Source organism: Accipiter gentilis, chromosome W (genome assembly GCF_929443795.1).
Source record: "Accipiter gentilis chromosome W, bAccGen1.1, whole genome shotgun sequence".
NCBI classification, from domain to species: Eukaryota; Metazoa; Chordata; class Aves; order Accipitriformes; family Accipitridae; genus Astur; species Astur gentilis.
The window spans coordinates 16,683,951-16,709,314 of NC_064918.1; the positions used below are offsets into that span (position 1 = coordinate 16,683,951).

At 39.5% G+C, this 25,364-nt stretch overlaps 1 protein-coding gene across 1 annotated transcript in view; it reads right to left on the minus strand.

Annotated features, from left to right (window-relative positions):
• Nucleotides 1–4,299: 4,299 nt before the first annotated feature.
• Nucleotides 4,300–25,364, minus strand: part of LOC126035250 (potassium/sodium hyperpolarization-activated cyclic nucleotide-gated channel 1-like) — a 244,264-nt gene continuing 223,199 nt past the window's right edge. Inside the window, exons 7-8 of the mRNA XM_049793579.1 lie at nucleotides 7,123–7,287; nucleotides 4,300–5,232 (exon numbers count right to left, since the gene is read on the minus strand). Coding sequence (XP_049649536.1) covers nucleotides 4,418–5,232; nucleotides 7,123–7,287 — 980 coding nt within the window. The 3' untranslated portion in view covers nucleotides 4,300–4,417. The remainder of the gene's footprint in view (nucleotides 5,233–7,122; nucleotides 7,288–25,364) is intronic.

Below are 25,364 nucleotides of genomic sequence, written 5' to 3' on the forward strand. Positions count from 1 at the left end.
GTTCTGTACACATATATGTATTAAACAATAAGACTGGACCAAAACGGCAAAGTATACTCTGTTCAATGGTCAAATGTAGATGGGAGGACAGAATTTTGCTGCTAGAGAAGAAGTTTCTAGTACAATGCTGGTCCTTTTGGAAATAATTTAATTGACTACAACTGGACTGGAGTTATATCTTAGTAATGCAAAATAATTCATTAAATGCCACTTAAAAGAAATCACAATACATTTTAGGATGCAATTTGAAAATTCAACTACTCATGCTTGCTTAAAATCACAGTTTATCTATCTAGGATTATATATCCTACAGAAGTTAATGCAAAAAGACCTATTATTGTTTTGAATGGACTATGCTTTTTCATTTACAGTGACCTAAAATGTAATTAATGAACACTACTTCCACACCGATGTTCCTTTGAAATCTCAACTATTATACACAAGTTCAGAGGTAGATCATCTGGGATTGGCACACATATTACGATAAAGTGAACATATGATTGTGAGAGACTGAAAGAGTTAATGTCTCAAACATTGTGGTGGGGCAAGTTCTGCATAACAATGAACCCTGCATAGCAACGAACTGCAGGTGTAGCAACAGGGTGTGGAGGGTGTGCCTGAGGGTGCGCAGTTCCATGTTCTGATAGGCTAAGCAGGGCAGCTCACCATATATTGCCAAAGGTCAAAGAATGCTCATGCCTGCAGGGAGGGATAAGATACTCCCCAAACAACCCCCAAGCCCACCAACCCATTTTCCAAAGGTTCTGGAAGCACAAATTGGGCATAACAGCTAAGTAGCCTAATGAGTTTGAGTGCCCACCCGAAGGAGGGGCAAGGAGATTATAAAAGGACACCAACTGAATCCCCATGTGCGTGTGCCCTCCAGAACTGGACCTCTAGGCTGGCTGGACCCACGTTGGACCCAGGACTGGTGAAATATTTCTCTTCTCTCTCTCTCTCTTTTTTCCATAATCCCTACACCCCATCCCTTTAGATATAAAACTGCTGACCAAGTCTGGGACTAGGAGTGGATACAGCCACCCCTAGGCTCCTCTCTGAGAAGGAGTCTAGAAAGCAAGGGGGTCTGCTCTGAACCTCATGACTCAACAGGAGGGATCTCCTTATTTTCTTCCCTGAACCGATCCCCAAATAAGCAAGGCTTGTAGTATATGTTTGGTGACGCATGCTTAACACCTGTTACACAGTTTACTGATGTAGTTTCATGCCAGTTCTTGTTGTGAGTGAATGAAAGTTGATTTTTGTGAGGCAAAGGATCCCTGGTGTTGTTTCACCTTAATCTTGACCTGGGAATCAGTGAACCTGAGTCATTGTCCTGAGAAATTGGGACGTGACAATGATAGAATATAGTTTTCTTAAGTTACACTAACAACTACTTGGGATTCTCCCCCAGGATATTTAAAATTATATATATAAGTAAACTTCAGTTTGAAACACTTGTACTCAAGAAATATTACAGGTTAGTGGTAATGGCTTAAATGAGAGTTTTGTGGGGAAAATATTTTTTAGCACAATGAATTCCTCTAATCAACAGAGGAAATATTGCTTAGGAATTGCTTGAGTAAATCAGGTAGTATCCTCAAATTTCTAAGCCCTCTGTTTCCTACTGTGCACGTAATTACTCAGGCTTTTTTTTTCCCACCTCCCCATACTTAGTGCATATCATTTCTGGGGTGCAGAACAAAGAAAAGAGAAAAGCAAACAGTTCTTCTTTCACGGTAAAGCAAAACTTGTTCACTTATAAAGATATTGGAACCAAAAAATATTCATGGTTTTATTGTTTATATATTTTCTTCAGTTTATTAATAGTATTTTTTATATTTATTTATGGCTTTGAGCAAAGACAAAAGAAAAAATCTAAGTCATCCCTGGTCATACAATTATTGTAAGAATCTGATCTATAGTCTTCCCAGCAGCAGTAAGATCCAACCTTTTTCATTAATACATTTCATCCTGTACAGATGTGAGATTTCATACTTATGGGCTTAGTTATGTACAGAGAAAACAGGTCACTTCTGAAACTAGCAATGGACCTTTATATTACAGGAATGTGAGTAATTTGTTTCTTAATCTGAGTATATATACATTCATATATACATATATATACACGTATATAATTTTATACCCTGTACCATTTTTTTTAACATACAAATCCTAGATATTGTCCTCTCTATTACAAAGTCATTAAAAATTATTATGGTTTCACTGAAAGACAATGTGAATTAATATTTCTTCATAGTGCTTAAAATAAAATAAAAGTATATATAAAAATATTTGGCTACTAACCCCATTTCTCCTAGCAAATGTAAACCTTAAACAGTTTGAAAGATCAGTATATGATCTTAATTAACTGTCAGAATTTGTTAGTATTGAAATAATATAAGGGGTATTGTACTGATAAATAAATGGTCTTGCAGCATATCCATAATGTTCCAAACACTTTTAAACAATCGCTTCTTTGTATACTACTCTGGGCCACTTGGATTAATGGCAGCAGCATGTTAATGGGTTAATTACATTGATTTTTACTGGTGAGTGGGAGTCACCAAAACTGGAAGTTTATTTAAAATTTTTATTTGATGTACCACTTTAGTAAAAGGTATAACAGGCAGCATGGGTTCAATCTCTGTTAACTTTAGAATATTTACTTGGCTCTCAAGTACATCTGGATTCACTGCATTACAAAGTTTGTGATGTTATTTAATTTTTCCATGCATTGTTAAACTCAGCTTTAATGGGAAAAGAAGAACTCCTTTGCATTCACTTCCTTCACATGAGTCTGCTGGGTTTTAAGGAACAGAATATCTGCTTGTATCATATTCATAATGCTGATTTTTCAATGAGTTAAATTATGACACATTTAGTTTCAATCTCTATTTAATGTGACAAATCAGGCACAAATGATTACGGAAGAACTTTTTTTGTGGATAACATAACATGAAGGTTTGAGCAAACAAAACAAAACGTTCATGGAACAGTATGCTTTAACCCTGCTTTCTGTCACCATTTCCTTTCTGTTTTGAAGACATAAAAAATAATAAACCTTGTACCTATGGGTTATGCTTGTCACTACATGCCTTAGGATATAATAGCCATCTAATTACAAAAATCGTGCATTTCCAGACAAACTTGATGCTATGTTATATATATATTTTTTTAAAATTAACACCACAGTCAACTACAAAACTACAGTGAAGACACAGAAAGCACCTGAAAGCCTAAATCAAGCTGTGGTTTACAAATAATCCTTTAAATAAAAAACTTCACTTCTAGACTTAAACCAGAGATTCAAAGTCAGCATTACAGGAATTTTAAGGTAGACACAATTAATGAATGGTTATTATTTTCTAAGATACTGTAAAGCCTTTTCCTAAAATGGCTGACTGAACCTATTTTTATCGTCTTTTTTTTTTCCCCCCAAACATGCATGGAATATTTTCAGATGCTATTGAGGGCAAGGAGAAGAAAAGTGATGGTACTGGTGAAGTACAAGCAATTTGCAGGATCAAGCGTACAATTTTGCATAAAACATTGCATGTAAAAGTAACATTGTAGGTTTTAAGCCATTGCATTACAATTCAACAGTTGTGTTGCACTTAGCTTTAACAAATTTTAAAACTGTAAATTTTGAAGTGAAGAGCTGAACCTAAATTCCTAAACAAAGACCTTGCAATGGTACACCACACAGCAGCTATTTTTGTTTGGGTCTATAAAGTTATTTATAATGGCAATATTTATAGTCTTTGTAAAAGTCTTTAGCAATGTGAAGATTGAAGTCCACCCATTTTTCTGAAACAACAGAACGGTTGACATATCATGAGGTTACAATCTATCCAGAGGAGTACTAGTGCCAGCCTTTTGACTGCAGGTGTTTTCAATTTATTTGTTTTCCAATTTAATTCTGAATGGAAAGTGCTAAAATATGAAATGCAATGGGAAATAACAACTGAATTCTTCATGTGAAATTAACAACATATATGTAATAAATAAAATAATGAAGGTTTCAGAATATCAATCAGTCAGTGCTATGTTTTAGTTACATTGATATTTTTAATATACTTGTTTGAAGTTTGTTATTGTCTTGACAATTTTCCCATGCAAATAGCAAACCTCATAAACAGAGAAATCTGTCAGACCGATTTTAAAGTCGACATGTTAAAATTAAATAATGTTAAAGCTGAATTTAGACTTCTTTAATGGTTGCAAGAAGACATGAATTCAAACAAGTTTTTTTAATTCCATTTATATATATATAATTTTTAAATTTGTTTTGTAGGGCAAAGCTGTCTAAAATATTTTTCTCATAGTAGACTGCTGGGGTACATTAGGAAATAGGCTAAAACAGTTCCAGGAATGGTTCTCAGTTCATTACAAGTCTGTTGCTCACAGTTACCAGGGATCATAAGTTTGATGCGAACCGCAGTTTGTCTCCCTCAGGCTCTGTGCTTAAGACCATGGAAGAATCCCTTTGCAGAGGGGCTGTGGGCAGCATGGCCCCCCAGTTCGGGGGGATGGCTCCTGAGGACATCTGTCGGAAGAGCGAGACATGCTGGGGGACAGTGGCCTGGCTGGCCGGAGGCATGCTGGGGCCAGGGGTGGGCTGCGGGAGGGAGGCAAGGGACTCCCCCACAGTGGGGTGAGGCCTGGCAATCAGGGTGGAGATCTCATGGGGCAGGGAAGGCTGAGAGGCAGAGAGGGGCCGCACCTCCTGGGTCAGATTGGTGTTGTAGAGAGCCTGGGTGCTCTTGTGGACCTCGTTCTTCTGCACAGTACCACGCGGCTGCTGGGGCACCTGCGGCTGCTGCTGCATAAGGGAGAGCTGCGAGGTGGTTGGTGAGACATACTGGAAAGTTCGGCCAGCCAGAGAGCTCTGTATGGGTGGGCTGCAGATGGCGGTGGTGTAGGAGCAGGGCGAGAGGATGATGGCTTGCTGGGGTGTCTGTGTGCTGGGTGAGGTGGAATGCAGGTTTCTGTGAGAAAGGCTGCTAGTGGTGTAAATGGGAGGGGACTGCGTCCTGACACGCGATGATGAGGAGGCGGTGGAGGTGCTGGAGTTTGGCACGGGCATCTGCTGCAAGCTCACTGGGGTGATGGTCTGCACCATCTCTCTGTCATGCTTCACAATCTGCTTCAAGATCTCATTCTCCTGGTTGTTGAAAACCCTGGTGTTGAGGTCCTTCTGGAACTTCTGCAGGAGGATCAAGTTCTTCTTCCCTTTACAGAGAGGCAGAAGAGTTAGCAAGCCTGACACACAGGGGCAGATCCCCACTCTGACTTTGCATTTCAACCCCCATCACTGAGGCCTATATTGGCATTGTAAAAGCCTCAGCAAACACCAGACTGAGCACTGGCCACAGCTTGGCAGTGAGCCCACTGTGATAGGCTGCGCCGCACTGATCTCCCCAGGAGCCGGGGACCAAAGAGCTCACCCCTTGTGGCGGAGCGGTGCTGAGCCTCTCCAGGCATCACCACAGCAGCTCACGCTGGCATGCAGCTCCTGACAACTGGCCTGCATGCACGCTTAGTTCCCCCTCTCTCTGCACCAGCATGGCAGGTTTTCATAACACCATTGTGCTCAAAGACACCTGAACTTTCTGTGCCTCTTCACTTGTAGTGCATTGCTATTACTACAAGTATTCTGAAAATGTAACCATGGTAATTTACTGAAAAACAGGGTGGAAAAAGCCACCAGTCTGCGTGTATAACGTCTTTCACATTGCAAAACAATCCCAATTTCCACTAAACTGTTGCATAAGTTATAAATATATCTGTCATTTAGCACATTCCCTGGAACTAATTATTAGACATTAGTAACCAGCGAGCTCTAGCTTGCAAGAAATCATTTTCTTAAATATTTGTGAATTAATATGAACTCATGGCTAATGTGACACCTGCTTACACAATAAAGACTGCTATACACTGTGTCCTGATGTTTGCTTGATGGCTCTCAGTGTCTACAAGATGTAGATGCTATTCTGTGTCATCAGATACACAGGAACACAATTGCACTCAATTGTTTCTTCTTTTCAATAAAACAGTTCATATTTTATCTTTTGTCCTGTGTAGATTTCATATTGTAAACACAGCACTTCAGATGGAATTACTACTCCAAGAGCAGACTGAACTTTACTACTAATATTATTTAAGCACATATTACTTTGAGTTTGACTACATTTCCAAAGAGCCGAGAGACAAATTATAAGAGTTTGAAGTCTTGAAAACATAAATTAATGCACAGAGTGTTCAAAACCTGCAAAATACTAAACCAGGTCTATTAAATATTTGAAACCTTTATACATGTATTTAATTTCTTTACTCTTGCTATATTAAAGAAAACAAGTTTTCTTCCAAATCAGAATAAACAATTTTTTATGCATAGCTGCATTTTAAAACCAGTGTCAATAATGATGATCAGAGTGCACTTTTCCCCACCAAAGACCATATATTTTATCTAGTATGTCCTATTAGAGAGGTCCAGAATGTCTGGATGCACAACAGCAGACTTCACACACCCTGTTTTGATAATCTGCCATATCATTCTGCCTTTCACTTGGATATCGTTGGCCTGCTTTTCTGATTGCAAGCAGATCTCAGTAATGCCAGTGTGCAGCCATCAATGCTAGCAGTGCCCATGTTGTGAGGAAAATGAGAGTCCTGCTGCAAAGGATTAATTCACTTCAACAAACATGGGTTTTCTGAGTGCTGAGAGACTTCAGCTCTTCCCAGCATGTCATCTGTAAACTATTTATGTAGGACAATGTCATCCACTGCTCATGAAACTGCAATAAACCCTATGAGTGCTGAGAGCAGCAAAAGAAATATACAGGATTAATAAATAATGCTAATGATAATTAAAGTATACAAAATAATCCACAGAGGACTATGAGAGCTTTCTAAAATTCAAAGGTTTTTATTATTTAAAAGTGAGCTCGCAGAATTTCTTGTCTGGACATGTCTTATTCATAGATCAACAGAACATTTACTGCAGCATAACAGAAATGAAACTTTTAAGAAGGATTTAATCTGGGCATTTTATCCTTCAACTCAAGGAAAAGAAAAGGTAGAAAAGTTTTAAGAATTTAAAATATGGAAAAAAATTAATACCTATCCTGTCAAGTCTATCAATTGCCACCGTTTCAAAGGCCCTTCTCATCATGGGGTACTCTTCCAGGACCTCGTTGAAGTTGTCCACTGAGAGGGAATACAGGCGACAGTACGTGTCTGCTCGTACACTGGCAGTTCGACGGCCCTTGGTCAAAAGGCAAATCTCTGGGGAGAGAAAAATTCAACACACACAGGAAACGAAGAAGTTAGTGAACCATGTGAAACTTAAAAGCTATGAAGTGACTTAGTGCTAACAGTACTCAGCAGCAATTTTTCTACTGCTGTTTACGCAAGGTTGCAGGGGCAATTCTGAAGGTGTTTGATTCTATTTTTGCTACTCTGAAAAAATAACTAATCTCCTTTAAGAGCCCTGCTTATAAGTTTTCTCTCTAGACTCTGATTTTATCAGGCCTTTTTAAAAAGAAAAAATCTTCTTTAACTTATAAGAAATGATCCATCTGCTGTCAAACATAGCTTGCTGACTCAATTAACCCAAGTGATTCTATTGATTTTTTAAAAATATTCAGCTGACATAATCATTTACCAGATTTACTAAAGTAATTTAATAATTCATATAATGATATTTGAATATAAGAACTGCTCTAATAAAAAATTCTTCAAGCATGAAAATGCCTTCTGTTTCCTTGGGGTTTATGTCCAAGGTATTTGGGGAGAGCAAATGTATGATTTTAGACTTTTTTTCCTCATTGGGCTAAACAACAGATCCCTTTGAACCTCTGCTTACTCCATTTGATTAGTCTAGTAGACTTTCTCTTCAAGTGCCTCCAACAGGAGTTCATCATTCTGGAACAGAGGAGACCAAAGCCATATGCAGAGTCCCAAGAAACAGCCCCGATTTTGAAACTGCTGATTCCTGAACCTGCAGGAAGAGGGTTACTGGATAAAGGCCAAAGTCGATGCCTGAGGCTTATATTGTGCTGGTTTTGGCTGGGATAGAGTTAATTTTCTTCATAGTAGCTAATATGGGGCTATGTTTTGGATTTGTGCTGAAAACAGTGTTGATAATGCCAAGATGTTTTTGTTATTGCTGAACAGTGCATACCCGGAGCCAGGGCCTTTTCTGGTTCTCACCCCACCCCACCAGCGAGTAGGCTGGGGGTGCACAAGAAGCTGGGAGGGGACACAGCTGGGACAGCTGACCCCAACTGACCAAAGGGATATTCCAGACCATATGATGTCATGCTCAGAAAGTAAAAGCTGGGGGAAGAAGAAGGAAGGGGGGAACGTTCGGAGTGATGGAGTTTGTCTTCCCAAGTCACCATTATGCGTGATGGAGCCCTGCTTTCCTGGAGATGGCTGAACAAACACCTGCCTGCCAATGGGAAGTGGGGAATGAATTCCTTGTTTTGCTTTGCTTGTGCGCATAGCTTTTGCTTTACCTGTTAAACTGTCTTTACCTCAACCCATGAGTTTTCTCACTTTTACCCTTCTGATTCTCTCCCCCATCCCACTGGGGCAGAGTGAGTGAGCAGCTGTGCGGTGCTTAGTTGCTGGCTGGGGTTAAATCACAACAAAAACATATGGGGTAGAATAAGAGAGGCGCATAAATAAATCTTAGGGAATTTTCCGAAGTCTTCAATATTCAGACATGTTATAGAATTCTTCATATGTTTGTAAAGTTGTCAAACTCAAAATATTGCTGATATGCCACTTTTTAAATGCATATATGATAATTCTTTTCTGCATCTTTGCCCCACTTTTCAATGAAGATTTAGATTAGAAAAGTTTGTGAGGCTTAGTATTACTTAAAATAAAAGAATATTTAACACAGTATTACATAAAGTAGAGTCAGTTAGAATTATTTTTCATTATATATTACAGTTAGCTAAAAGTCAGGGTCTTTGCAGGATACTTCAAAATTAAAAACAATTTGGAAGCTTCTTTCAAATTGTCTATCCATTCTTACCTATCTATCCATATTCCCTAAAAAGTAAAAATAAAATATGTTTTCTTTTAGATCACAACAGGTGTTTTATTAAAACATTCAAGTTAATTTATATTAAAATTCAAAAAATTAAAAAGTCAGTTGCAAAAAGAAGTGTTTGAGTTGATCCCATTTTCAAGTCTGGGCATAAGAACACACTTAGAAATAGAAACAATTCTTGGACCCTACCTAGGTCTAGCAGTTGAGAGCAGTGAGTTCATATTTGTTCATATTTAAATACTAGCAGTGGGCTAGGAAACTGTCTCCTACCCTGCTTGTATGTTTATCACAAACTATCATTCTCAATGAATTCTGGAAATACAAATATTCTTCATTAATAAAAATAAAGAGTTCTGAAGGCATTACTTCAGATGTATAATATACTAGAATAGTACTTTCTTGTTTTGTATGTCTTTAAGAAAACACATTTTTTTATTAATCTAGAATGTAAAGAACCTTAATGGTTTTCAGTCTCATACTTGTTGAGGAATTTCCATATGCCACCTAACTCTGAAGGCTTAGGGGCTAAGATGCTTAAATAATAGTAGATAAATCTGTGGTGGGTTGACCCTGGCTAAACACCAGGAACCCACCAAAGCCGCTCTATCACTCCCCCTCCTTAGCTGGACAGGAGAGAGAAAATATAACAAAAGGCTCGTGGGTCAAGATAAGGACAGGGAGACATCATTCACCAATTACCATCATGGGCAAAACAGACTCAACGTGGGAAAAATTAATGTAATTTATTACCAATCAAATCAGAGTAGGATAATGAGAAATGAAAACCAAATCTTAAAACATCTTCTCCCCACCCCTCCCTTCCTCCCGAGCTCAACTTTACTCCTGAATTCTCTACCTCCTCCCCCAGAGCGGCGCAGGGGGACGGGGAATGGGGGTTGCAGTCAGTTCATCACACGTTGTCTCTGCCGCTCCTTCCTCTTCAGGGACAGGACTCCTCACACTCTTCCCCTGCTCCACCGTGGGGTCCCTCCCACGGGAGACAGTTCTCCATGAACTTCTCCAACATGAGTCCTTCCCAAGGGCTACAGTTCTTCACGAACTGCTCCAGTGTGGGTCCCTTCCATGGGGTGCAGTCCTTCAGGAACAGACTGCTCGAGTGTGGGCTTCCCACAGGGTCACAGACTCCTTCGGGCACATCCCCCTGCTCTGGCGTGGGGTCTTCCATAAGCTGCAGGTGGATATCTGTTCCACCGTGGACGTCCCTGGACTGCAGGGGGACAGCCTGCCTCACCAGGGTCTTCACCACGGGCTGCAGGGGTATCTCTGCTCTGGTGCCTGGAGCATCTCCTCCCCCTCCTTCTTCACTGACCTTGGTGTCTGCAGAGTTGTTTCTCTCACATATGCTCACTCCTCTCTCCCAGCTACTGTTGTTGTGCCGCAGGTTTTTTTCCCCCTTTCTTAAATCTGTTATCCCAGAGGTGCTACCACCATCATTGATGGGCTCAGCCTTGGCCAGCTGCAGGTCCATCTTGGAGCCGGCTGGCATTGGCTCCATGGCACGTAGGGGAAGCTTCTGGCAGCTTTTCACAGAAGCCACCCCTGTAGCCCTCCCGCTACCAAAACCTTGCCACACAAATCCAATGCAAAATCAAAGTACATTAACGTGGTATTAATACTAGTATTGAATGTATTTAAACTCCAACAGCTTTGGGGAGAATTTATAGAGACTAATGGCTATTGTAAGAGTCTTGACCTAATGTCCCTCACAAAACCTGATGCCCACGAAATAATGACAGTTTGCTGTAAAGAGCCAGCCAGGTCAAACAGATGTCAGTCCTTTCCTCTTCCATCCCCTAGCTCAGCCTGACCCCTTCTCCTTTGAACCCACTGCTTTTTGGTTATAAGAGTGAGAAGGAAATTTTGCCGAAAAGGAGCAGTTAAATGCAGCAAATGACTGCTCCATTTCTTAAGTTTTACAATACATGGTTGAATTTATAGATAACAATTATCTGGAAAATCTCTGTGACGAATGATCACCTCTTGATTTTCAACTTTCTTCACTTAAAATTGCTGCAAACAATACTAAAGACATAAGGAGGTGTCTTCTGCTGTACTCAACAAATAAATATACTCAAGTCTAAAAACATCACATGCCCAAAACAAACATTGACTATGGATCCCAAGCATTCTGAAGAGTGTAAAAAATAATGGAGAAAGTACTGTTTTCATCATTATTAATATAGAACATTGCATTTTTGATTACTTCAATAAGAAGTATAGGAAGAAACCATAAGAAACAATGATAGATTTCATCGCAGGACAACAGGACCGTGGAATTCATGGGTGTTACTGCAATAAATATCATTACTTTTCCCCCTTCTTTCCTCTTCCATTATTCTTGTCAAGTAAGGAGAATGGAAAGAATCACTCTGTAAACTATACATCATATTCTGCAAACCCTGTCAGCCCACAACTTATGGTTGAAGAGTATCTTTTCAGAAGGCTCTTAATAACCATAATAGTCTTCTAGTTAGATACGGCAATAAAGGATGGGTCAGAAAACATATGAGAAATGTCCCAGAGCCTAGAAACTGATCAGGAGTGCCACTGTGGAGCCTGAATGCTCAGGAAGCAGGGAAAACTTCATGTTCCCAGCTCCAGTTGAACAGTCTCATTCAAAAGATGAACTACATCCTTCTGACAGAAAAAGTACCATGTGATGAACAGCCATAAAATACATTTCCAGCAATGTTTCTTGACTGATTAGAGTTGTATTATAGCCACTGATATATCATCTATATTGCTTTGTTATACGTATCAATAGTATCATTTGTAATCTGGCCACAAGACTAATGTGCTTCTTAATTGTATGTGTTCTGCATTTAAGTTCATTTCATCTATTAGCTATTTGCTTGGAACAAACTTTCAAGCATAATAAGACATAATATATAAAATCTCATTTACTTGGACTGGAGAGCAAGAATAGAGAATGCCAAAATGTGTTCCCATCAAACACTTGTGTTCTTTTAAATAAATCAAAATAATATTATTTCTTTTTACAAATAAATAAACAATAGATTTCATGAGGAGAACTCAGTAATGAAAATATCCATGATATATTTAAAATGAGTCTTAGTGGCATCAAGTACACCAGGTACCTTCAACAATTACACTCTCCTTGACGTTCAGTTGATTTAAATGGACTATGAAACACAGTCAATAGCACAGGAGTGTGCAGTGAAAGATAAAGGGCACAGACTATTTTCAAACAGCTTGGACAAACAGGGTTCTTTATTAGCATAAAAAGAAAGCGGTGGCAGCATATTACTCACTAATATTCCCATCTGCGCTTGGCATGGTGCACTGCCTTCATGCTGATGCTTTCAAAGTGTCAAATGCTTTATCTTTCCTTTCCAAATGTAAGAATGTCTTCAGTTCCAATTAATAATTATGTATTAGGCTACAATGAACCTGTAATTCAACTCTTAATGTGAGTTTTACTTTAATTATTTAATCCCTTTGGACAACTGTTCCCTAGAAAATTCTGAAACAAATGTCAATCACTGCACTAATGAAAAATGACTATTTGAAAGTACTAAAAAATGCTAAAAACATTAATTTGTTCATAGATTTTATATTTAATACAAATGCAATTAATTTATCTGTGAAAATCACAATTTGTGTTCTGCTAAGATCTTTCTCACAGAACAATGCAGTTCTCAGAAGAACATTGAAAAGGGCTCAAATACCATGTACTTTTTGCTGTCAAGACATTGAACTAAACCCCACAATAATAAAAATTTGAAGCTAAGTCTGTTCTGAAGGTTATAATTATAATAATCAAAACTGATCAACAATATATCAGTTGCGCACATACATGGCAGCATTTCAGTAGGAGCATCAGGTTCAGTTTTTGGAACACCATGAATTTCTAAAGAAGCTTGCCCATATCTGTATCTTGTAAAACAGGAAACATGTAGATCATATTTTATTATTGCATTACTATGACAAAACATTCTGGATAGGAAATTCTACATACCTGAAAGACAACACTAAGGAAGACTGATTTTAGGAAAACCTGAATGAGTGAAGGTGAATGATACAACCCATAGGTTGACTCTTAAAGAATTAGGATTAGTAGGCCTTTATGTAAGGGCCACAGTTTTGGTACCAACTGAAATCAGGTTCATAGTTCTTATGGACTATATCGATATGCCACTGTAGGTGCTAATTTTCTCCCTCCCCTGTTGCTATGTGATTCCTTAACATTTTTTTCCTCAAGAAAATAACTGGTGCACCTCTAGCACCATTTGTGATGTTGCATTGCTTTATTAGTCTTTGCTGGATTGGTACATGAACTGGCTACCCTAGTGATAATTTCCTGTTTCCAATTTATATAGACCTATGAAAAACCTTTTCTTCTGGGAAGCAGTACAGCTTAGCTGACAGTGTGGCACCTATCCATTAACTGTCAGTTCATTTTCCATATAAATTATACTCCAGATGTAATTACTCAACTTTCTATGTCATATTAACATTTGACTAGAGATTGAGAAACTTCAAAACCCAAAATAACAATATAAAGTTGCCTTGAAGACAAAATGTGTCCACAAACAGATAAACTGATAATAAGGGAAACAGTGTGAGTCAAATAGTTAGCTGGTTTATTAAAGATATCAAACTGGTCCTGTCTCCATGGAACATGAGTCCTTCCCAAGGGCTGCAGTTCTTCACGAACTGCTCCAGCATGGGTCCATTCCACGGTGTGCAGTCCTTCAGGAGCACACTGCTCCAGTGTGAGTCCCCTACGGGGTCACAAGTCCTGCCAGAAAACCTGCTCCGTGGGCTCCTCTCTCCACAGATCCGCAGGTCCTGCCAGGAGCCTGCTCCAGCACGGGCTTCTCACAGGGTCACAGCCTCCTTCGGGCACCCACCTGCTCTGGCGTGGGGTCCTCCATGGGCTGCAGGTGGAGATCTGCTCCACCGTGGACCTCCCTGGACTGCAGGGGGACAGCCTGCCTCACCAGGGTCTTCACCATGGGCTGCAGGGGAATCTCTGCTCCCGTGACTGGAGCATCTCCTCGCCCTCCTTCTTCACTGACCTGGGGGTCTGCAGAGTTGTTTCTCTCACATGTTCTCACTCCTCTCTCTAGCTTCAGTTTCTGTGCCTGCTGCAACTTTTTCCTCTTCTTAAATATGTTATCACAGAGGAGCTACCACTGTCGCTGACTAGCTCAGCCTTGGGCAGCAGTGGGTCCATCTTAGAGCTGGCTGGTATTGCCTCTGTCGGACACAGGGGAAGCTTCCAGCAGCTTCTCACAGAAGTCACCCCTGTAACCCCCCCACCCCCCCACTACCAAAACCTTGCCACACAAACCCAATACAAGTTCCTCAGCAGGAAACTTATTTCATCATGTAGCAGGCATATACATTGCTGTGCAAATGGGCAAGGAGCTATTCAGACCATCTGGTTACTTTCAGTGGCAGAAGAAAGATGGAAAATCAAAGCAATTCAAAGGCTTGGGTCAGTTGGTCTAACGCATTTGGGAATGTTTTGTGAGAATGGGACAGCAGATTAGAATATTTTTTATTTTATAGAGAGCAATGAGTTACTAAACTATTATAGACGGAACTTAAATGTATGACAGCTCTTTGCATGCTTTCGTGCCTTTTTATAGCATGTCCTGTAAGTCTTCAGAGCATGTTTTCCAAAACTACCAGCTTTAGGTAATTCTCCCTAACTCTTCATAACAGCAACTCTTTGGCACAGTGCTAAGATCAGTAGTTCTTGATTTCCTTCAAGCTACTGAAGTTGTCCAGTGACCAGAAACTAGCTAACAGGCACCTTCTTGGTGTGCCATTCACAGGAAGGGACAGTAACCTTCAACCTGGGGCACTCTGCTCCCAGCTTTACAACAGGAAATGTGAGTGATATTTTTTCTTTAGCAAAGTACTATATAAACTTCAAGCAATTAAAAAAACCCAACGGTAAGCTTCTTGAGAAATGGAGAATCCTTCAGAAATGGAGTGATTTTCCAGTTCCATGTTGACTTAACCATCTCTAATACAGAAAACAGAGAGAAGCTGTTTCATATGATAAAATTGTGATTGCTTTAACATATACTTTTGTATGTCTGTCTCCTTTTTCTTTATTAAACACTGGAAAGCATCAGATACCTCTATATTTAACTATTTTTTCTAACTTTTTAATATCTTCTTTTTATCTTTCAATATATTATCATTAGTGCACAAAATGGAAAACCCAGGGATAGGCTACTTTTTGTTATAGACAATAAAATTACTAACACCAAGTCTTATGATTAGTCAGAATGTAACTTACACAAATTAAATGAGTTTCACTAATTTATTTTCTCCACAGTAATAATTAAATGCTATGCCAGATAGCTATGTGGATTTTGTTTTGCAAAACAGTATTTACGTTCACAATAGTCAAGACTGTGGAGGGGGAAAAAAAAGCAATTCATATCCCCCAAATCCATATCTATGGAGTGGATGGAAATGAAAAGGCTCAGGTAACACTTAGCTCTGAAATCAGTCCTATATTTACAAAACTTTAAAATATAGTCACTGCCCAAGAAGAACATTACCAGAGCAAAGGAGTGAATTTAAGGAGGAAGGAAAATGGAGACAATTACTGCCTTTTACAGACAGGTTTGTAATCTGAACTGTCCAAAAGGTATGCAAAACCTACATCTTTTCCCACCTTATTTATTCTAAATATGGAATTGCAGACAAGACAGTTTGAGTTTGTCAGAGCGAGCAATAGCAGAAAATGCCTGCATGACCTCTTCATTTAAAACCTGCCAACAACAATTTTCTGTAAAGTTGCTTTCAGATATCTGGGCTCATCAACCAGAGAGGGGGTTCATGGCACATGGAAAATAAGGAGGTGATTGGTGACAGCCAACATGGCTTCACTAAGGGCAAATTGTGCCTGACAAATTTGGTGGCCTTCAACGACGTTGGATAAGGGAAGAGCAACTGACATCATCTACCTGGACTTGTGCAAAGCATTTGACACTGTCCTGCACAACATCCTTGTCTCTAAAATGGAAAGAAATGGATTTGATGGATGGACCACTCAGTGGATAAGGAATTGGCTGGATGGTCACACTCAAAGAGTTGCGGTCAATGGCTTGATGTCCGAGTGGCGTTCCTCAGGGGTCGGTATTGGGACCAGTGCAGTTTAACATCTTTGTTGGCAACATGGACAGTGGGATTAAGTGCACCCTCAGTAAGTTTGTCGACAACACCAAGCTGTGTGGTGTGGTCAACATGCTGGAGGGAAGGGATGCCATCCAGAGGGATCTTAACAGGCTTGAGAAGTGGGCCTGTGCAAACCTCGTGAAGTTCAACAAGGCCAAGTGCAAGGTCCTGCACCTAGGTTGGGGCAATGCCAAGCACAAATACAGGCTGGGTGATGAGTGGATCAAGAGCAGTCCTGCAGAGAAGGACTGGGGGTGTTGGTTGAAAAGAAGCTCAACATGACCCAGCAGTGTGCATTTGCAGCCCAGAAAGCCAACCATATCCTGGGCTGCATTAAAAGAAGCATGACCAGCAGGTCAGGGGAGATGATTGTCCCCTCTACTCCACTCTCATGAGACCCCACCTGGAGTACTGCGTTCAGCACTTGGGCCCCCAACATAAGAAGGACATGGACCTGTTGGAGTGAGTCCAGAGGAGGGCCACAAAGATGATCAGAGGGCTTGAGCACCTCTCCTATGAAGACAGGCTGAGAGAGTTGGGGTTGTTCAGCCTGGAGAAGAGAAGGCTCTGGGGAGACCTTATAGCAGCCTTCCAGTACCTAAAGGGGGCCTACAAGAAAGATGGGGAGGGACTTTTTACAAGGGCATCTAGTGATAGGACAAGGGATAATGGCTTTAAACTGAAAGAGGGTAGGTTTAGATTAGATGTAAGGAAGAAGTTCTTCACTGTGAGGGTGGTGAGGCACTGGAACAGGTTGCCCAGAGAAGTTGTGGATGCCCCCTCCCTGGAAGTGTTCAAGGCCAGGTTGGATGGGGCTTTGAGCAACCTGGTCTAGTGGAAGGTGAACCCTGCCCATGGCAGGGGCTTGGAACTACATTATCTTTAAGGTCCTTTCCAACCTAACCCACACCATTCTAAGATTCAAACCATTCCATGAAGGAGGCCTGGATAATACTGCTGAGTAGTTACTATTTTGAAGAGGGACTGAAAATGGCCAATTACAATTAAGGGTCCAAACCAACTTCCTTAAAGCCTCAGTTTCAGTCTCCTATCACTTTTTGAACTCTTTACCTAAACCTAATTTAAATTTAACTCTTTGTGATAGCTGTTGCCCTTATATAGTCATCCTATTTAAAAAAAATAAAAAAAACCACCTAGGTCAGTTTCTTTCACATTTTTATTGCCTGTTTCCAGTCATTTGATATTTCTGTCTCTGAAGACCCTGACATATGAGTTCTCAGCATGTACACTGTTTATTATTTTTTGAATTTTATTTAATTTAACAGGGCAAATAAAAGAAATAGAAAATGTGCCCTAACCAGCAAGGTTGAAATTGTCAACTTTGTAAACAGAAAACAGATTAGAAAAAAGGTGAATTACATACTTATTAATATATTAATTAAAAATGCAAAAGTTTATCTCATTCAGTAAGCTGGAGACTCATGCTTGTGTGATTGCAAGTTAGGAATGCGATTCTTGTTTGCAAATACCTGTTCCTCCTTGCCAGCACCTTTACTGGCTGAGATAATTTCTCCATCATGAAGATATGTCATATATCTGAAGATAGGAAGAGAATGAAATGGTGTAAGAGACTGAATTGTTATCTTGAACCATTTGCCTCAAAGATTGTTAGGTGTGAGAGACTGGGCTGTCATCTTAAGGAACTGCGAACTGCTTATCTCAAGCCTTTTATCTCTAAGATGGCCCGTTTAAGCAGGACACTCCTCAGTCCATAAGGACAATTACCAGGCCATTGAGGCATCCAGGGGAGGAAACAGGGCTGGAGCTGATAAGATACTGGTTTCTGGTGTCGATCACATGAAGGTCATGTGATAGACGAAACCTGCAGTGCATGACATCATCGAAATATGCCCTATAAAAACCCGTAGATACAAGCTGTGGTGGCCTTTTCCCCACCACCGAAGAACTGAAGATCAAGGACCAATGGGACGCCACTGGATCCGTGGTGGTGACTATCCTAGCAATCCTACCCCGACTGCTTGCTTAATTTCTACCTTTTCTTCCATTCTATCCTATCGCCACCATTTTTTACTTTTGATACTTTTGATAATAAAAGGTCTTTTGACTATACGGCATTTGACCTCGTTTGTGTCTTAATCTCGTTCTTGGGATCATATCAAAACCTTCCCTGACATTGGATCGGGACAAATGGGAACCAAAGAGAACATTTGCTTCTATATTTGAGGATGACATAATGATATGGTGTAATAGCCAATAAGTAATAATAGGGGTTTTAGTCTTCTTGAGGTACGAAATGGTCAGTAGGACAAAGAAGTAGATGATAAGGGATATCAGCACCCCCCATAAACAGTATTATACCAATCCTTTTCATCCAGAATGTTATCCTTTGAACACAATCACCACATTTGGAAAAAGGAAGTTTTGTCTCCAAAGCCTCTGAAACAAGAAGGAACTTTCAAAACAGACAAGTTGGAAGCAGCTGGAGACATGTATCCATGATTGGCATTTCAGAACCATTTTCTTGATCTACAATACAGGTGAAAGCTGATTAGGTCTTTTGCTATATTTCTTTCCATTACTCTTTTCCATAAAGGTCTCCTTCCAAAGCCCTCATTTGCTTAACCTTTGTGTATATATGTCAAATGTTTGATAGAGTAAGTGGTGTAATGAGAGAGGTTCTATTCTTTATTTTTTTCTAATAGCATTTCTAATTGGCAGAGAGGTACATTTATTTCATTGGAGATAGCACAAATTTCCGGGGGGGGGGGGGGGGGGGGGAATTATTCTTCTGAAAAGAATTGCCTAATTTTCATTGACCCAAACTTTGATAGGATTTACAGAGGAATACTTATTTTTTAAAAACAAAGTCTGCTAATGGGTGAGCAACTTTTCGTAATTATTTAGGAATTGTCAACAAGCCTGAAAGTATGTGCCTTTCTTTACTTTGACCAGAATTTGTCTTTTATGCCACCTACCTATAAGAAGCCTGTTTCTTGAAACAACTTGTGTTCTTATCAGTCCATTTCCTTGAATAAGTCTTAATACACTACTTGATAGCAGCACTGAGAAAAGCAGTGTGATAACATGCTACTAATTTGGATGTTCTGAGACTTACTCAGAACAGGCCTCATTATTTCCATGTGAAATTCATTAAAACAACTTGGCAGATCCTTTAAAATATTATCTACTGTGATATAAGTAAATGTTGATACAGAAAAAGACATTTTAGGCATATATTAATTTTCAAGGCATGTTTGGATGCAATAAGCCAATCCATTTTAGCCATTCTCTAATGACTTGTAATTTTTTACAAGACTGATATATAACAATTTTTTTAAGCCCTCATATTTTCTGTAAAGTTAATACTGATACACTATTGAGCATATTTCAATGTAATACGCTTTATATATATCGACAGTCTAATTTAATTCTTTTCAGAAAGGTTGTTAGTAATAATTATTTTTACATCAAGAAAGACAGCCAAATATACATGGTTAGAATACAATTGCCTTTATTAAAAAAATGGCATGTTATCTGCCCAGAGACATTTTATGTCTTTTCTTTTTTCTATCTGAAGGTACTGCAAATAGCTGTGGCCAAGTTTTCATGACTAGAGCAAACAGAGGCAGCATTTCTTACATCCTGCCTATTTTCTCTTGTTAAATCAAATTCTCCTGAGAAAGCTCTAATAGAAGAGAACAGATAGAAGAGAATCTTAGAATCATTATATAAAATAGAAATGCAAGTCCTTATTTTATCTTCAATGCTATTTATAACAGAGCATCTATATATTTTTATTTTACTTTAATGAAGTGTGCTTTCTACCAAGAGAGACTAAGATAGTCTATTTATTTTCTTTTAAAAACTCATAATTTGGATTATATTAATTTAAATTTCGTATTAAAAAAATTAAGCTTAGATTCTAAGATAATATGCCTAAGTACAGATTCAGCTTTTATACTGGCTGGGTCAAAGTCCAAAAGTGACTTTGTTCCATTCATTTATGCCTACTTTTGTTCAGATGGATGCCTGTTCCCTTTTGAAAAAAAGCCACTTAGTTGCTTATGTATTCAGTGTTATGCTCTTGTCTTCTTGAGTTTGGCAAATAATAAGTTACAAATTAGACTATTCAACTTGAATTTAAGTGGATTGTAAAAATATTGCACTTCATTTTTTTCGATTAAATTATTAAAGAAATGATCAGAGACTGTCAGTTCTGAATTAAATATTTAGATGAAATATTTAATCTAAACCAAAATATTTAGTTTAAATTCTTCTGTGTAAAAGTGAAGGTACTTGGAAAATCATCTTCTGGTTTATCTGTGTTGGTCACTTCAGATTTCCAAGCTATACTGATGTGATATTTTGCTTGTGTCCAGTAGACGCTCTTAGGTATAAAGATTAAATTAAATTTTTTTTATATTATTCATGAATTCACAGAACTAGAATTATAATTTGGTTTGAAGACTATGTTATTTAGATACCAGGAATTATTATTAGCATTATTATTATTAACAGTATTAAATATATATTTTAGGTTTTGCTAATTAATAAAACTCCTAAAACCAAATCCACTTCTACCTTCTATCATCGCAGAGTAAGTTATTTTCTTTCTAACTTCTTTAGAAGTCTCTTAGACTTTTAAAAAGAATAAATAGCAAGTTCTTCTGACTGCATAGTATTTTCTATATAAAATATAGTGTCAAAAGAACAACATAATGCAGAACAAGGAATTCTGCTATACCATGAGGAAACTGTATCCTCAAAATGGCAGACTAGTTTGTGCCAAAAAGACATTTCATTTTTAGGACCTCTTGCAGACGATACTTTTAGAAAAATGGTTTATACTGTTCACTTGAAAAGTATTTTATGAATAAGTTGGTAAGGAGATCTGGAGATCCTGCTCCCTTAAAGCATTTAATAGTGTACTTGCCATTAAGAATGTGAATAATCACATCTCAGAGAGGCTACTTATAATTAATTATATATTTCAGTATATTGGCTTTGTGTGGCAAGGTTTTGGTAGCAGGGGGGGGGGGGGGGGTTACAGGGGTGGCTTCTGTAAGAAGCTGCTGGAAGCTTCCCCTGTGTTCGAGAGAGAGCGAGCCCATACTAGCCGGCTCTAAGACGGACCCGCCGCTGGCCAAGGCCGAGCCAATCAGTGATAGTGGTAACGCCTCTGTGATAACATTTTTAAGAAGGAAAAAAAAGTTGGGACAGGGAGAAACTGCCGCCGGAGTGAGGAGTGAGAACATGTAAGAGAAACAAGCCTGCGGACACCAAGGTCAGTGAAGAAGGAGGGGGAGGAGATGCTCCAGGCGCCGGAGCGAAGATTCCCCTGCAGCCCGTGGGGAAGACCCTGGTGAGGCAGGCTGTCCCCCTGCAGCCCAGGGAGGTCCACGGTGGAGCAGATCTCCACCTGCAGCCCGTGGAGGACCCCACGCCGGAGCAGGTGGGTTCCCGAAGGAGGCTGTGACCCCGTGGGAACCCCGCGCTGGAGCAGTTCCTGGCAGGACCTGCGGATCTGTGGAGAGAGGAGCCCACGGAGCAGGTTTTCTGGCAGGACTTGTGACCCCGTGGGGGACCCGCGCTGGAGCAGTGTGCTCCTGAAGGACTGCACACCGTGGAATGGACCCATGCTGGAGCAGTTCGTGAAGAACTGCAGCCCGTGGGAATGGCCCACGTTGGAGGAGTTCGTGGAGGACTGTCTCCCGTGGGTGGGACCCCACGCTGGAGCAGGGGAAGAGTGTGATCAGCCCTCGTCCTGAGGAGGTGAAGCGGCAGAAAATAACGTGTGATGACCATAAACCCCATCCCTGTCCCCCTGTGCCGCTGGGGGGGCTTGGTGGTGAAATCCGGGAGGGCAGTTGTGCCCGGGAAGAAGGGAGGGGTGGTGGGAAGGTGTTCTGAGATTTCATTTTATTTCTCATTACCTTGCTCTGGTTGATTTGTAATAAATTGAGTTAATTTTCCCAAATTGAGTCTGTTTTGCCCGTGACGGTAATAGTGAATGATCTCCCTCCTGTCCTTATCTCGACCCGCAAGTTTTTTGTTATATTTTCTCTCCCCTATCCAGCTGAGGATGGGGGAGTGATAGAACGGCTTTGGTGGGCACCTGGTGTTCAGCCAGGGTCAACCCATCACATTCAGTGTGGTGCTAGATTGGAGTATGAATACTGAGAGACTTAATTCACCAATACCTTAAATAAGAAGTAGCCATATGCAGTGTTTTTGCAAAATGTAAAACTGTATCATATCATATTGTCCAGGTATAAATTACAAGCTGTAAAGCAGTGAGCAGACAGGCACTTTAATAGCATTTTCTCTATTTATAATCAATATTATGCTGCAAATCCTTAAAAGTAGAGCATCAAAAGGAAGTACCTAGAGTGTAGCCAGAAAAAAAAGTGGCAAAATATAATTTAAAGTGACTCAACATTTCCCATGGTATTATTTTCCAATGCACTGGTCTAAAATATACTGACAGTTGCTGTTCAGAAATGAGGAAAAGCTCCATCAGTAATAGGTAGGTCAAAGTAGTTCTGTCTAACTGGCCTTCTACAAGCTGAAGCAAATGCAAAATATAATTTATTAGAATTTCAAGTGTGTAAGGATAATTGTTAAAACAGTATTAAATAATTTAGGCAAAATAAAATATTTAAAAATCTAAAGTATTCCATGAACTACATGTTATAAAAAATAAAGAGAGGAAAAGGCCTTTTCAGAAGGGAAGGAGAACTTGCAGAGCCAGAGCTTATGATGACTAAACGAGCACTAAGAGCCACACATGGAACCAATTGAGTAAGAGAAAAGGAATTGTTGGAAAGGAGTTCTTTTACTAAAACCAACTTCTCTCTAGTTTATTGCACTCTTGTATATTTTTTGTTGTTATTAATCATAAGACATTTTGAATCACCAACATATATAATATTATTATAGAGTAGTTCTGATATCATTTACTCCAGCAAAAATCAGAATTGCCTCGTATCAGTGGTATTACACCAGTTTATACCAATGTATATTGGTATAATGTAAATTAGATTAGTATTAGGTTCATTAGATACATTATTATTTCTGCTCTGTAAAGCCTCAGTAAATGATGAACTATGCCTCTCTACAAGCAAAAGACTCATATTCTTGTGCTTCATCTGTAAAGACTTCAAAATATTTGCTTTTTACCAATTTTATGTGTCTAGCGAGGAAGAAATATGCAATCTGTTCAGTAATACCTCCTACCACAAGAAGCCTTTGAGTCATTTCTAATACAATCATCTGGTACTCAGAAGAAAAGGTTCAGTAGGACTGAAACATGGTAATTTCCTCCTTACCATTTACTACTGGGATTATAGCATATATGAGTTTGAAATACCGAGGTATTAAAGAAAAGAAACACAAATATATACTGAGACAGACAAAAAAATTGGGGAGGTCTCATTCTCCACTGCTGTGTACTTAACAAAGACTTTACATTTTCAGTATTGTAAACTGCAAATACTCAAAACCATGGACCAGATGACAAAAAAAAAAATAAAATTTAGCCATCACAACATCCTCAAAATACAATTACTTACATTTTTCACCCGCCTCCCAATTCTTCTCTGTCCCAGGAAGGCTGAATTCAAGTGTGTTCATATCAAGCTTACAATTCAACTTAGCTGCAAACAAACATTCAGTCAGGTTTCCCTACTTGCTGTTCAAAAGGGATAGGTGTAAGTACCTTCCTGCTCCCTTTCCAGCTTCTGAAGGTTGCTTTAGGCTTGTTCACACATTCTCTTGCCCCTTGCATTTTCTTCCCTTTCCCATCAATCTCATGCCAACAACATTCCCCTGCACTCACAGTTCCCCTATCTCATATCTTTGCACCACTCACAACCTGACTCCTACCCACACAGTCCTCTCTCTGTTGACCTCCATCTCGCTCTCCACACTCTTCTGACCTCCCCTATGGTTTTGTCCCATATTTTAACATAGTCTACCTTCTCCTGGTCAGGAGTATCCACTCTCTCCTGACATTCTTCATTCACATTTTACTCTCCCTGCCCATCTGTCATAGTTTAACCCCAGCCAGCAACTAAGCACCACGCAGCCACTCACTCACTTCCCCTCTACCCAGTGGGATGGGAGAGAGAATCAGGAAAAAAAGTAAAACTCCTGGGTTGAGATAAGAACAGTTTAATAAAACAGAAAGGAAGAAACTAACAATGATAATAACAATAATAAAATGACAATACTAATAAAAGTATTGGGATATACAAAACAAGTGATGCACAATGCAATTGCTCACCACTCGCCAAACAATGCCCAGTTAGTTCCCAAGCAGCAATCCCTCCCAGGCCAGCTCCCCCAGTTTATATACTAGACATGACGTCACATGCTATGGAATACTCCTTTGGCCACTTTGGGTGAGCTGTCCTGGCTGTGTCCCCTCCCAACTTCTTGTGTCGCTCCAGCCTTCTTGCTGGCTGGGCATCAGAAGCTGAAAAATCCTTGACTTAAGACTAAACACTACTTAGCAACAACTGAGAACATCAGTGTGTTATCAACATTCTTCTCATACTAAATCCAAAACATAACACTATACCAGCTACTAGAAAGAAAATTAACTCTATCCCAGCCAAAACCAGGACACCATCCTACAGAAGCAGCTAGAAGGAGAAGGTTATAATTTTCATTGAGGGCAACCTTGTTTCCTGTTGTATGAAAACTGTGTCAGTCTCAGTGTGAGAAGTTCCATTCTCTTTTATTTGTAAAGAGAAAAGACATGTTTACTGTTTTGCTGAAAGTAGCAGCAATCACATTCCTAATAATGGGGAAGTGGAAGATATTTTATAAAATGGAGTAAAGTGAAGGAAGACATCAAAAATCCATAGACATTTAGGAAAAATAAGTATTGCGGTGTTTCCTCAAAAATAACAAGATATGGTCCTGAAGAATTTGATGAAAGCAGCTATAGAGTATTAAAATCCTGGAATTCTCCATTGGTAACTGTGGCTTATGTCATTTCACTGATGTAGAAATTAATATATAACTGAGCAATATAGTGAAAATTAGCATCATGTATTATTCATTGCCTAATTCCTTTCCCTGTGTCCTGGGTTCAGCTGGGATAGAGTTAATTTTTACAGGA